The sequence below is a fragment of the Paralichthys olivaceus genome, chromosome 13 (assembly GCF_024713975.1).
Source record: "Paralichthys olivaceus isolate ysfri-2021 chromosome 13, ASM2471397v2, whole genome shotgun sequence".
Classification (NCBI taxonomy): domain Eukaryota; kingdom Metazoa; phylum Chordata; class Actinopteri; order Pleuronectiformes; family Paralichthyidae; genus Paralichthys; species Paralichthys olivaceus.
The window spans coordinates 3,868,488-3,883,208 of NC_091105.1; the positions used below are offsets into that span (position 1 = coordinate 3,868,488).

Sequence of the window (14,721 nt, forward strand, 5' to 3'; positions counted from 1 at the left end):
GATTTAGCAGCAGGTTGTACATCAGCCACATGGGGACACACAAAGTCCTTGACTGCCAGGAGGCAAAAAGGGAAAGAAAATAGTTCCTTTAACTGCCTTTACACCTCCCTCCTCCTCCTCCTCCTCCTCCTCCCTTTACTACATCCATCTATCTGTCTCCCTCTTCATGCATCCATCTGTCCGTCCAACCACCCATCCATCTTTCTTACTTTGCCAGACGGTGCAGTTCGCCGCGTGCAGCCGAACATCACTTCTGATTTTATGAGACAAACTCAGAGCGAGGGTGAAAAACGATGATGTGGAGAAAGATGACGAGAAACTGTCTGATGATCGGTCCGACAGAAAATATATCGTGTTTTATCTACTGTACAATAGCAGCTGTGATGCCCTCTAAGAATAAAAACAAGTCTTATCTCGCGTTTTCTTTTCTGTGCATTAACCAGGAGACAGTCGGAGAATGTTCCCCGTGTTCCCCTGTGGTCCTGCTCCGTTTCCTCCGTGTCCATGAGCTTTGAGAAGACGAGCTCATATAAGGATGAAATAAAAGAGATTATCTCCAAAGAAAACGTCTTCCTGTTTTAATCATATTTTAATCACTTTGACATGATGGACAAAGGTTTAAAGTCTCAGATGGGAACAGCAGTGTTTTATTAAAAAACTCCAGTCAGATATTCATCATGTTGACGTCGCCCACTTGTCTAATTGGAGGTAAGTTATTGATAATCATGAGTGCGAGACCTCGGCAGCTCACGCGGGTTCAGCAGATGTGAACAACTCACACGAGGAGCAGGAGCGGATATGAAAACCATTGCTCCTGCTCGGCTCCACGTTATTAACCGAGGTGGAAATCTGTCCTCTGTGAATGTGAGTTAGAGAACTAATAATGTCTTTATATGGCTGCGTCCACCCGTGTGCCATCAGACTGACCAAACAACACAGCCCCATCTCACTAATTACAACAACTTCGTCCGGGGAAGAATTAAAAGCTGAAACCTGCTGCTGGAGGGTTTGATTAGAGAGCAGATCTGCACACGCTGGTCCCCTGGTGGTTTCTGATTGGAGACCTCAGAGTTAGAGGAGAGATCCACCATGAATCAGGTTAAGTGGAACATTGCTGCTGCATCATTAATAAAGTTCAAAGAATATTATACTTCTGGGCACGGGTGTTTTTCTACGAGCTGTCAAAGCAAAAATGCAACCGGAGGAGAAACATCAAGACCATCTTTAAAAACAGAGAAGACGTTTCTGCTGATTAAAATGAGAATGAAAACCCTCAACGTTCAGGTTTCTCCTTAAAAGAGTTTTAAAGTTAAAAGAAATCCCCTTATTCAACTTCGTCTGACAGTTGATCTCACTCGCATTATGATTTATTTATTTTGTTTTGTTTTGATTTTGAAACTATTCCCAAAAACTGGAACAGTTGGTGTCTCGGCAAGAAATTAAATGTAAATTTAAATCAATTAAAATTTTTGTTGGTAGGTTTTAAGGTCACAGCTAATTAAATCACCTCTTTTACTGATTTCTTCGATGTCCCGTGTGTATAAACTTTTGGTTCATGTATTAAAAAGTTGCGCTCAGCACCTGAAGCTTCTCTATCTTTGTTGACTTAATGCAAACGTGTGTTTATCCAGATACATGAAGATCTTGTACAAAAAGAAAAAGCTTTTCTAAATGCAGTGAAGCCACGAGCAGAATCCACTTTAACAAGTCAAACACTTGTGTTGTGATGTTTGTTCTTGAAATGATTCCCCGTACACACACTCTGTGTGTGAGAGAGAGACACGACTTACTTTAATCCAGGTGAGACGGTGGCACAGCTGCCTGACTTCAGCCAAATGCAGTACGGGTCCCGTGAAGACAGACAGCTCCTGCAAGACACACACACACAGATGGTCAGTGATGGAGGGAGGTGCACAGGGAAACGTGTTTGAGAACCAGCAGATGTTAGTTAGGTAACGAGGCACTGCATCGCCCCTGGCCTCACAACACCCATCACTTTCCTCAACTGCTGCAACACAGAGCAAAGAAGTGAGCTCATGTTTGTCCCGGTGTGACCCGTGAGGCAGATCCTGTTTCCAGACGCAGAAAAATGTCCAGAAAATGAGCTGCAGACAGCAGCAGGGGGCAAGATGTGATGTGTTAATTCTGCTGCAGGAAGATCAGTGTTTTTGTTCACAGCAAAAGCTCTGGAATCTCGTTATCTTTCCAAGTTGACGTCAAACATCATCAACACGCCCACTCGCTCGCTGTGTATTCTCACGTGGACTCACTCTGACGTAACATCTTCCGCAACTGTCGGACATTTGCAGAGTCACAGAAAACCTCAATGGGAAATTTCAGCTTCAGAGAAATTCAGAAAGAAAAACAGGCAGGTGCGTAAAATGAAGCCGACAAAGCTGCGTTAAACGTTAACAGTTGAACAAACAGTTTGTGTGTAAAGCAACAAAACAAAAGCAGCGTTATAATAAAATAAGTAAATATTTAAGTCCCGACTTCACGTTTTCAAAATTCATGGTTTCGCTTCAACGTGCTTCTCATTCACACAGATGTGTTGTGTTTGAACACAGTTTAGTTGAATCTTTTCATGGCTACAAAAGGAACATGATTGTTAAAGTGGAGCTTCTTTGTATGAATAAAATATGTAATTAGCTCAGTCACAAACACTGACTAACAAGTATCCCGACCGCAATCTGCTGCACGGAAACAAACTCAGGCAATTATGAGAAGAGACACGGGAAAGATCACAACCAGATTAGTTTCTGATGAGAGTTAAAGGACAGAGGATCTGTTTGTTTTCTTTCCTAACTGAGGGAATTAAAGACCACAGCTTGTTTTTATTCTCATCTGCTTCTCTGAAAGATCCAATAAAGATTTCACCCACATACATTATGAGCATTTACAGAAAAACCGTGTGGATGCATCGTCTCGACTCAAACATGATTGAAAACCAAAGGCCTGATTTTCTTTTGTGATTAAAACACTGAGTGATGGAAACAGGCTTTCGAAGGCAGCGAGGAAATAATGAAAGTAAAAAAAACAAAAAAACAACTAATTTTCATCTTTTTAATTGAGTAAATTAAATTTCTAATCACTTCATCTTCGTTTGAAAATATTGATATATCCTGGTCCCAGAAAAATAATCAAACAAACCAGATGATTTCAGAACTTCCGAGAGAGTCACAAGTGAGGGAATCTTCTCCCGGGACAATAGATGTGTAACAGAGCACATCAACACTGGGTGTTCTCCAATTCTACCAGCCAACGTCCTGTTCACTCCAACCTGCACAGCGCCCCCTGCAGTCTACAGGGACGTTCAAGCTACAACATTTTTACTTTGTTAAATTGCTCTTTCCTAACTAAGCATTTCCCAGACACAATTCGTCTGAGCTTCTCTTTGGCTGAGATGGAGGTCGATGTTGAATTATCCAAGAAAAGAACTTGCTGAATATTTGCTGGACAGAAAAACTCTTGACTTCGGTTCTGTCTGGCTCTCCTGTTTATATTTGGCCTGTTCCTTTAAGTGGAGTTCACTGCAGGTCATTCACTCCTCATCAGCTTCACTTCAGTCGTCCTCATTAAACATGCGAGGCCTCATTCGGAGAAAAAAAACAGCTGATTTCGCCGGCGGTCTCATGTCGGCAGTCAGCAGACGAGTGGATCACCTGCTTCGTCTTACTGTACGTCTGTTGTGTGATTTAGTGGAGATTGTTTGCTTCCTCTCCTTCAGGCCGTCAGCATTAACCAGCATCAATAGCCATCAGTCACATTCTCCACAGTGTAAATTCCCAGCAGCATCAGAACATGGTGGCGTCTCCTCCTCTCCGAGCCACGTGTCACTTCTGTTGATTAAACCCTTCTGCTGATCTGCTGTCAGTCCCTCTGCCTCATGTTTCATTTAAGTCTGTAGTTTTTAATCCTGCACTGAGGAACGAGTCTCACGATCCTCTCGGCCTTCGTTCTGCCGCTGTGTAATTGCAAAACAACACCGGGCGTCAATGAGGGAATTGACAGTATTTTCTCTCCGCTGCAGAACGTATAGCTCTCGCGATCGCACCCAGCAGCGGCGAGATAATGAGCGTAAAGCACACGGGGACAAAAGAAACGACAACAAACAATAATATTTATGTCTGCAGTCGCATTGGAGATGTTTTTAGCTGGTTGTGCTGAAAAAAGCCATCAGAGATGAAAGTAAATACACGAAACGAAAACGCCATCAGCTCGCTGGTGGTGGTGCTGGGTGCGCCGTCCTGATGTCAAACCTGAACCTTTACCGGCAGTCAAAGAGCAAGTTTTAATGAGAACCCCTGTGACCTGTTTTTAAAATCCAAAAAATGACTTACAACAGTCTAAACTTAACATGCAGGTGCCTCAGTCTGCAAACACGACAGAGAAATCCACAGAGAGCAGCGTGTCACTCCAGCAGGATGAGGTAATGCACGACAGAAACCGTTTCCTGTCTGATGCCTGCAGCTCAGAGCTGAGTGTCAATTTAAATATGAGTCGAAGTTCTGCGCACAGACATGTACGCGAGGTTCGATTCTGAGAAAAACAAAACAACACACAGCAGCAAACAACTTGATGACTCCAAAGATTTAAATAATCCAGACTAACTCACGACTTTGAATAACAAGCGGCTGCAAACATGACGAATGTTCATCAGCACTGCTGCCGGTAGACACCACCCATAGAATATCTCACTCCGGTCTTCAGCTTTAATTAAACCGTAAAATAATAATTTACTCTCTGTGCAATATCAATAATATATATATATATATATATTCTGTTTTCATTGTACATATTCCTATTTTTCCAAATTTCTGTATGTTTTTATTATTGTATTTTTACCGATTTATTATCTTTATTATTACCCAGAGTGCGTATTTCACTGTTCCCTTCATTAGTTCCCATAGTGGGACAAATAAATCCCAATTATTATCTCATGAAACACTGTCACATCTCATATGGACTCTTCCTGACACGACAGCACTGACCACAGGAAACGGGATCATGGGAAAATGATCCGAGGCTCCACTGTGTGTCACGTTCTTACAAACATTTGATGCTGTTGTTTTTTCCAGGAATTCTTCATGATGATGCTAATGCACTGCAGTTCATCCACATTTACTGAAGCTCATGAAGCTTATTCAGCTTCTCTTCAACTCTGTGTCTCATAAAATATCCCATGCGGTCTTTAGGTCTGATTCGGGGAAGAGTTTCTTCCTGGTAAACAAAAGTTTCTCCTCCAATTACATGGTTTTCAATAGTGCTGTTGACTGGCTGGCTTCATGATTCCAGAGGGGAAGTGCTCTGCAGAACAACGTGCACATTCACAACACAGATCACGTGTGCATCAGAGACACAAACTCAAACTAACACTAAAGCTAAAGCCACGTCAAGTTTCTCAGCTACACGTCGGCTGTAGTTAAAATATGTTAGATCTCAGAAAAATCAAAAATACAATCACAATTTAAAAATACCCTTGATATACCCTCTAATGCAGAGCTGTAATTCAGTGGCTTCTTCCCTGACCCACATCACAACCTTCCCCCAAGTTTCTTGGCAATCCATCCAGTAGTTTTTGTGTAATTCTGCACCACAAACTAGAATGGCACTTTTATTAGGGTCTGAGCCAAATTGCACACACTCATAAACATCGGTTCCCTTAATATGCCGGACTTTCATCAAAATCCATGATTTGTTTTTTAAGGAAAAAGCTGAAAAGGATCTGCCTCCAGATTCGGATCCGCTTAAAACCTCAAACCACATCCTTTCACTAAGTTCTGTGGGAATCCGTTTAGTAGTTTCTGTGTAATCCACGCAAATAATTTCACAAACCATCAGACACACGTAGCAAAAGCTTCCAAAATTCAAAGCGTCCAAAAGTCAATTTAAAAAATTAGAAATCATGAGCTTCACTTAGCTTCAACTGCAGAAATCAATGCCCGCTGTCGTGTTTCACCTCCTCTGAACCCAAAACATATGCAGGAAGTGGAAAATCCTAACTTCAGAGTGAACTATAAACTTTTATTCATCATCAAAAACAACTTTCAGTCCCCCTAAAAAATCCCGACCGGTTATTTTTTCCTTTGCTCTGTCAAAGCATCACAGACTGAGCACCGCTGGGTGTCGAGGTCTTAAAGTGACTCTGGCCCGTGTGTGTGGTTACCAATATGTGACAGTGAATCGAGCGGCTATAATAAATGATTCATGCCCGAGCCACAAGGTGTATATGAATCCTTCTCCCCCACTGTGCCTCCCTTCTTCTCTCCCTTCAGTGATATGACAGGGATGAACCTCTGAACCACTGCAGCACTGGGGAAACAGGCCAGATGTTTCCAGCCGTGGAGCTCAGCACGAAACGGCGAGCAAAGTCGTTCCTTCTTTGCGTGACGTCTCGTCTCGTACGTGAGGCTTATATATACACGACATGTGTTGGTGTGCGTCCCTCGTCGCTCTTTAAAACCTCAGACTTCTCTTTCGTCTCGTATGCTGTCATGCTATGATGAACTCAGAGGTGCGTATGTTCGCCTGCAGCCACTCTGTGTAAGGAACATCCATTAGCTGCGGAGGGGAGGCAGGATTTATCCAGCTTCTGAGGCCGGGACTCATAACTTCCAGCTGTCATTTAGCCGACATCCAGGGAATAACACAACGCAGACCTACTGGAGCTGAATTCATCTCGAAATACTCGATCTGATAATGAATAACTCAAGTGAACGAAGCTATTTATGATACGACAAGTTCATTAGAGGAGATCAAGAGATGGGATGACGCATAAGAACAAAGAGAATTCCAAGAAAACTCCAAGATACTATAATTAACATTCTTTTTTATTTTGATAATATGGTCAAATTAAACAAACTCAGATGCATTTCAGCCTTTTTTGTTTTTGTGTGCTTTCTCTCAGACGAGGTCACTATGTTCCCATCAGCTGGAGTTTTGTTTACATCCTCTCTAGACCACATAGAAAAACATCTCAGTGACAAGGTCTATGTGTTCTATAGCAAATCTGTGAAATGGGTTTGGTTTCACATGAACATGAAATAATAATAATAATAAATAAATAATAACATTTTAGTGCCTTTTGAACATTTTATAAACTTTGTTGAAGCTGCTGAGTAACTAATTATTGCTTTAACTCTAGATTTATATTATGTTACATATGTTTTTAGAGTTTTCTTAAGTTCTTCAGTTCTAACATGTACAGCAACGTGTAACTGTGTTCTGTATAAATAAGTTTATGATAATTATCAATATTATTATTGTAATAAAGCTTTTAAGTTTTATCAGTGATGTTTTTCCAGAGAATGAAACGTGGCATATAAACTGACAAGAGTCCCATGAGAAGGATTATTCCAGTTTATTATGACTCGGATCAGCTTTTGTTGCCCATCATTACTACTGGTAATTATAATATTGCACGAAGCAGTTAATTGCTGACATGTGAACGTGTGGTGACATCTCGTCTGACGAGGCCAGAAGAACGAGCAGTCAGGCGATCAGAGCGGATTCAGTCGTATTATTAGTAAAAAAATAAAGGTGAAAAGTCAAGTCATGACGTGAAGTGTCCTGTAAACATCACAGTTTACACAACGACGTCCAGCTCCTGTTTTTATTACTGACGTTTTACCTCCAGAGAAGATAAATCGTCCTCAGAAGAAAAACATAGGTGTCATTTCAACAAATGTCCTTTTATGGCAAACGTCGAGTTGTTTAATTCTCACGAGTCTTTTATTGAAAAAGATAAGTTTCTGTTGGTCTGATGCTCCTGTGTCGAGTTGTTTCTATCACCATAACTAACATTGTGGACAAAACCACAAAAAAATAAGATGATAAATTATCCTGTCCCATTCTGTCTACGTCTAAAATCAACAGAGGTTTTTACAGTAGGCGACAGTTAAAATAATATATTCATTTATCTTTGAGCCAGTCACTGAAACGGTTCATAATAAAAACTGGGAGCTGAATATTTCAGGGTTTGGGGGCCTCCTCTGCCCACTCACTGTATTTTTCTTTCATTATTAAACCTCCCATTTCATACAGATCCCAGCCGCTGTTCAAAACATTTTCTGAAACCTAATATTGGCAGCAGGGCCTCGAGTGAAAAAAGAAACCCGACGGTGCAGACCCCAGTGAGACGGAGAAATGAGAAATTCAGAAACAGAGAGAAAATGGAGGCAGAAAATGGAGAGATGGAGTAAATCTCCTAAGGAGGGAGACCGATTCACAGGTAAAGGAGGATATGGCGGCTGAAACCTGACCTCCTGGCTGCTGCTGATGAGGTTTATAAGGCCCCTAATCCCAGGATGAGGTGCGCTGTAGTCTGTACTAAGGATTTGGGGATGTAGCCGGCCCGTAAGCTCAAGTAAGGCAGACCCTCTCCATTTTCTTCCCCTCCTTCTCCCCCTCCTCCTCCTCTCTCTCCTGCAGCTTCGATGGTGGCTCCTGGCCAATCAGCTGGATCCAATTTATGAATGAGTGATTTCGAGAGCTTCTCCAGGCCTTCACAATGAGAGGTTAGCATGCTATGGTGGTATGTGTTTGTGTGTGTGTGTGTGTGTGTGTATTCCCCGGTGGAGCTGAGGAGAAATCCTGACAAAGAGCGAGGGGGTGGTGGTGGTGGGGGGGGATACGTGGGGCCTGACATTCCTCAGAGCCCCAAAAATAGATTCCGAAGCTGGGGAGCAACTGCGCTGTAGTTGGGGTTAAAACGTCGCCTGGAAAAACAAAAGGCTGAAGGAAAAGAGACGCTTGAAGGCTCCGCTGTGCTCGGCTCATAAAGCTGCTCTGAAGCAACGTCAGCCTCCTGACAGCAGCACTTTACAGCTTTTACACCAGACAATAACAACCATGGCAACTGTGCTCACAGCTCGATAAGCTGATGATCATCATGAAGATTTAACAACTAATAAATGGTTAATAATTGATGAATCTCCTGTTCTCTCTCTCTCTCTCCCTACTTAAGATTCTCCTGTCGTCATTAAAAAGTTGGAAAATTACCGTCACACTTTCTCTGACTCCCAAGCAACAGCCTCAGTTTCTTTTATTTGTCTGACGCCCAGAATGATTAAATTAAGGATCAACTGTGTTTCCTCAGGAACCTGACAGTTTGTCCCATCCGTTAACATAGAGGAGGCATTTATTTCCCTTTATTTTCAGAGTATGGATAAAGCTGATTTATTGACCATGTGACATCAGGTTTTTTAATTCAATTTTCGAACCAGGTACAAGTAGTGATGAATATTTATATATTAAACAACTCTGTCCAAGGATAACTTCTATAAGTAAATACATTGGTTTCCAGAAACCAGAAACTGTTCCTCATGTGGTAACAGACTATACGCATTAAACTGCTAATACTTTACGAAAGTATTTGTACAGGTTCACTTTAGCCAAAATGGAAACTATTATAAAAACTATCAGGAGACGCTGAAGCTGCTGCTAATTTAGCATAGAACATAGAATCCAGAGCATTCAAACACGAAGCTCCGACTGGATTCAGATCAGAACAAAAATCTTCAGCTGTTTCCCAAACACAATATTTCCTCGGTTGCAGCCACACTGAACTTCCTGCTGCTCAGTTTCTTCCTCATTCTCACTTTCTGGGGGAAACTCCACGAACCAGGCAGATGATCCACTAACACCTGTTATTTGGTGCAGGCGTTTGTCCAAATCTCTCTAACAGCCCCATGAGTGGACACATTTCTTAAATTGCGAGCTGCAGAGGAAATCGATGCCATTTTACTTAGTTCGCTGGCAGAGCTTGTGCCCTTTTATTCCCTCAGCACAAGGAGGAAACCCTGATTTCGCTGAGTGGTCTCATTCTCCAGACTGGTTTCACGACGTTCCGACAACTTAAAAAAAAAAAACTTTTGTCCTGCTTATCTAAATTTTCCAAAGATGCTTTTTTCTGCGGCTAAATCTATATGAACCTATGATTTTAAATGTGACAATGTGATGTTAACGCTTGTTTTTTACTATTAAAGACTGTCACTTCAATTTGTTTCCCTTCATCTATAAATCTGACCAGAAAAAGAAAATTCACAGTGAGTGTGTGTGGCGTGTTGATGACGGGCAACATATACAAAATTGTAGAATACGTCAACTATGAAAGACGAGGAGATTCCTTCAGATGAGAAACACAAACTCCAGAAAACTCTCCGACCAAAGAGTTGAAAACGGTTTCTCTAGATAAATTAACCCCCCACACTGTACAGGTGACTCACTTCTTGCAGGTGCTGTAGTCGGAGCAGCGGCTGAGCGGCACCCGGATCACGCAGCTGGAAAACGCCACGAACAAGGCGTGATGATCCCGGTCCAGCTCCAGGCCCAGCACCCTCCGGTCCTCCCCCTGCACGTTGCATCTAGGAACAGAGGAGAAACGCCGACTGTCACGATCAGACGTTTCCACTTATTTTCAACTTTTACAAAAAAACTGTGCCTCGACTAGCACCGTCTGAAAATTACACAGAGCTGAGTGTGAACGGAACACCGTGCAGATGTACTCCTCAAGTTGTGCAGTGAGAAAACAAAAGACGACACAGGGAAAAGAAAGGAACCCCCTCTGGCTGTACAGGGTGACGCAAAGTGTTACAATAGACCAAAGAGTGGGTGGGCAGGACAGATCAGAGGAGAAGAAGAAAAGAACAGAGAAAGTAAACGACAAAGAAAGTGAAAAGACAAAAAAGAGAAACGAGGGCGGACAATTAAGGACAAAGACTGAGAGCTTGAAGTAGCTTGTCTCACTTGTTGGGGTTGTAGACGTCGATGTCCTCGAGGAGTTGCGTGCTGAAGGATGCGTTGGCTCCCTCGGTGCTGGCGAGGATCTTCAGCACGTGGCCGTTGTCTGAGCCGAGGAAAACCACCGTGTAGTTTTTGTACGGACCCGCCGACGTATCCACCGCTATCTGGGTCAACTTGAATCTGCATGAGGAGCAAACAAACAAATTGGGAATAATTATAAAGCAAACTAGAGTTTGAGAAATCTGCTCCGTCGACAGACACGTCCTCTAAAGTGAAGCTGACATTTCTATTCACACTGATTTGAGCAGAAGGAGCCGACAATGTCAAATCTGCAGGTTCGTGTCTTTTCATTGTTCGTCAAAGTCGATTTCCCGCAGGAAACAAAACAAACAGTAGGCGAGCTCTGAGCTCATTGTATAAAGCATCAGTCTGCAATCAATCACGCCATCTACCATCCCACCATCCCCTGCATCGTCGCCTACATCCTTTAATCCCTTCATCCCATTAATTCTTCCACCCCTCCATCCATCCATCCACCCACGTCCAATCGATCTGTCCTTCCAGCGACACTCTGCAGCCTCGATGTGACGCACAGCCTTCTTATTATTTTTGATTCGTGTTTCGGAGGAAGTCCAGAGAGCTGTTGCTTTATTCCAAGCGGCACTCTGCCTCATGTTCATCCAGCTCCTCGCACCTGGGAGCTGCCCAGTACCACCACAGTATCACCACAGTATCACCACAGCTGTTGACTGCTGGCAGCGGAGGATTGAACCAGGCTGAAGGGCACCTTGACTCCAGCGATTGTTGACAGAGGGATCAGCTTTACTTTCTCAGGCCTCACAGAGAACAAACAAACTAATAAGCCCACTTATATTCTTTGGCATCACTCTGTATTGTAGAATCTTTGATGAAAAGGGAACCGGCGCTCCCAGACGGTCCCACGGAGGATAGTGTGTGTTTACCCGCATGGACTGGACGTGCATGTCCCCGCAAAGCTCCGGCAGTATCGTGTGATGCACTTCTGGTTCGGTTTCATTTATCCAGCCCGTCTCTGGGGAACAGGCGAGGCAGATGTGATGTTTTTGGCGCCAGATGTGAAGTGGCGCATGTTTCCTCGGTATGGAGCCTCTGCAGCGTTTGGTTGGCTGCGAGCCTGGCTCTGCTTAAGGAGGCATGGAAGAGGCTCCTGTACACTGTGTGTGTGTGTGTGTGTGTGTGTGTGTGTGTGTGTGTAAGTTGATTCTACAATGTGTATCTACCTGTGGCTGAGGTTTGTGCGACACTAGTAACACTTATCACCGATTCAACCTTCTCCTCATCATCATCTGAAATCAGTGGATTCTCGCACGCACGCACGCACGCACGCACGCACGCACGCACGCACGCACGCACGCACGCACGCACACACACACACACAGTGCAGAAGGAAGCTCTCCCCCCCGTGCCGCTCATATTTGACGTGCACTGGAATCGACCGATGCATAAATCCAATGGATTTTAACGAGGGACAAGGTTGTGTGTTCCACCTGAGCTCACTCATCAATACTAACCACAGCCCAGAGTGTGGAAAATGGAAAAAAGTAATACCTGCGTACCAACCATGACAGAAAAGACCCTGGTACTTTGTGTTGAAGACCTTTGTCATAATTACAGCGAAGCTCTGCAGCAGCACCGACATCCATTGAACCGTCGTGTTTTTTAATCTGATTTAATGAAGATGTGTTCCGAGGAGCACACCGAGAATTTAAGAGCACTTGAATAAAAGCTCTGCAGGTAATTTAATGAATTATGGTGAACACGGTGGTGCATTAGCAACATTTAGAAAAACCGAAGCCAAACAGGCTTCTAATGATGAGTTACAGTGAGAATGTTTTATGCTCTGATGTACATGAGAATATATTTTAAAACCGGGAATCCATTCATCAGAAAGTGATGAGCTACAATGCAGTGGAATTAATCTGGAACTAGTTTTAGGATTAATTAATAATTTGAAAAATTGGTCAAATCAATCTGGCTTTAATTTAAAACTTAAGTAAAAACCAAATTTTTGTAAATGTAAAATGTTGTCGTGCAAATTATTATAGAAATCGATATTGAATGTACAAATTAATTGCAGTCAGAGGTGTAGATTCTATAAAGTCTTTGAAAGTGACGGCTTCATCGTTTTGATTGTTTTCTCTGCTCATCATCACGAGTCCAAAAACCCAAAGAAATTATAATTATAATGATTAAACACTTTTGCCCTAAAGTGTTTCTGATCCTATGTTAAAAACAACGACTGGAAAAAATCTCTCCCGTCGTTGATTCATTAGAACAGATGTCGTACCTGCTGGTGGTTCGGGTGAAGTACGGTCTGTCGTTGACCGAGGGCACGGACTCGTCCATGAGCGGGTACGACTTGATGAAAGTCAGGGTTTCGTCGGGGAAGGTGGTGGACGACTTGTAGGCAGCCGCCGAGCCCTCGCCGGCGCAGCAGCCGGGCCTGCGCAGCGGCAGAGAAAAGAAAACTCATCAGCACTGAATCAACTTTCATGGGCACAGATGAAGAAAAGCACTGGCAGCTGTTTGTTGTTGGCGGCGAGCAGGAGGGAGGAAACAGGTGCATGGTGGGATTCTTCCAGAACAATAACAACAGCAGCTGCAGAGTCTCTATTGTCAGAGGCAGAGAGATGTGTTCCTGGAAAGGGACGGTTTGGTATTTAAAGGTTTGCCTCTCTCACCTTGGTTTCGGGACTTGCTCCTCTGGAACAGGTGTCCACGCCGACTCGCTGTTCCTCTGCTCTTTGAATTTGCCACTGAACGCCTTTTCTATGTCGTCCATGTAGAAAGCACAGACCGCCGAGCCGGTGATGCTGGTGAAGAGGTCACAGAGAAGGACGACGTTACAAAGAGCGAGACAAAGGTCAGAAACTCAGCCTCTTGTCTGAGGCCGACACAGACTGTCACATGTGCACAAAACACACTTCATATACGTAGCTTTCTCTATTCAGGTATGAACTGACAAAGGCGACATTCTCTCATGTTCAGAATCCCTTTCATTGTCCTTGTGAGAATATGGCTGGAAAATGTCTGGACAATTCACAGTGAGCGAGTGGACATGTTGATGTTTCTCACAAATGGAAGAAAAAAATATCCTGAAATCCTGAAGTTTACGCAGTAGCACCATCGTGGGATGGAGCCGAGATCCCTCCGATACATCGTGACCACTTGAAAATAAGTCAGAATGAAAAGAACTAACTAAAACCATCTTTGAGAAAAGTTTGGTCAACGTCCCATCTGCTAACATTGAGGAGGCATGGTTTATGACCTGTACTGCCGCCAGCCACCAGATGTCATATCGTCCATCTTTATACACAGTCTATGGTACCAGACAAAGTAATGGCACTTGTATTTTACGAGTATTTTCCTGATCTGACCTCAGCTTCAATTTGGGAAATAGAAATCATCAGACAGTGAAATGGTGGGACGGTCGATGAAGCACTGACCTGTTTGCCTGTGTGGTGAAGACGCCGAGCACGGCCGGCCGGTGGTTGATCTGCAGCACGTTGGTCAGCGACTGCAGGACGTCAAAGTAGAAGAAGGAGTCACCGGGGACGGAGCAGTTCAGCCGGGCTTTGAGGAACGATGTCCAGTAACGTTCCAGCACCCTCGGGGAGCCGCCGTTGTCGTTCTTGCAAACACGAGCGACTCTGGAGAAAACCACCTGAGCGGAGAGAGAAATGCTCTTTTATACCTGATGTTGTTTAAGACGTCAACACACACATGTGATGTTCAGCTTCGTTCCAACCCGGAAACAAAAAGGACTGAAACCACAACTCTGGAGAGCGTCAGGCCTGAAACGAGTTCCTCACCTTGCCAAGTGTGGTGTACTCCACCGCGATCTCGCTGAAGAAGAAGTACACGTAGTTCCCGTACTCAATAGCGTGGAGAAAATGGGGCTCTGTGGGAGACGAGAAGAAAAGACGTGTGACAAACACG

General features: G+C 43.6%; 1 protein-coding gene across 3 annotated transcripts in view; it reads right to left on the reverse strand.

The window, feature by feature from the left end:
• Positions 1-14,721, reverse strand: part of sema6cb (semaphorin 6Cb) — a 136,718-nt gene that overhangs the window by 23,899 nt on the left and 98,098 nt on the right. For all 3 annotated transcript variants that reach the window (XM_069537681.1, XM_069537679.1, XM_069537680.1), the window contains 7 exons: positions 14,595-14,683; positions 14,229-14,446; positions 13,464-13,595; positions 13,070-13,225; positions 10,747-10,923; positions 10,227-10,364; positions 1,791-1,868 (listed from right to left, as the gene is read on the reverse strand). In XM_069537681.1, the coding sequence (XP_069393782.1) occupies positions 1,791-1,868; positions 10,227-10,364; positions 10,747-10,923; positions 13,070-13,225; positions 13,464-13,595; positions 14,229-14,446; positions 14,595-14,683 (988 nt within the window). The remainder of the gene's footprint in view (positions 1-1,790; positions 1,869-10,226; positions 10,365-10,746; positions 10,924-13,069; positions 13,226-13,463; positions 13,596-14,228; positions 14,447-14,594; positions 14,684-14,721) is intronic.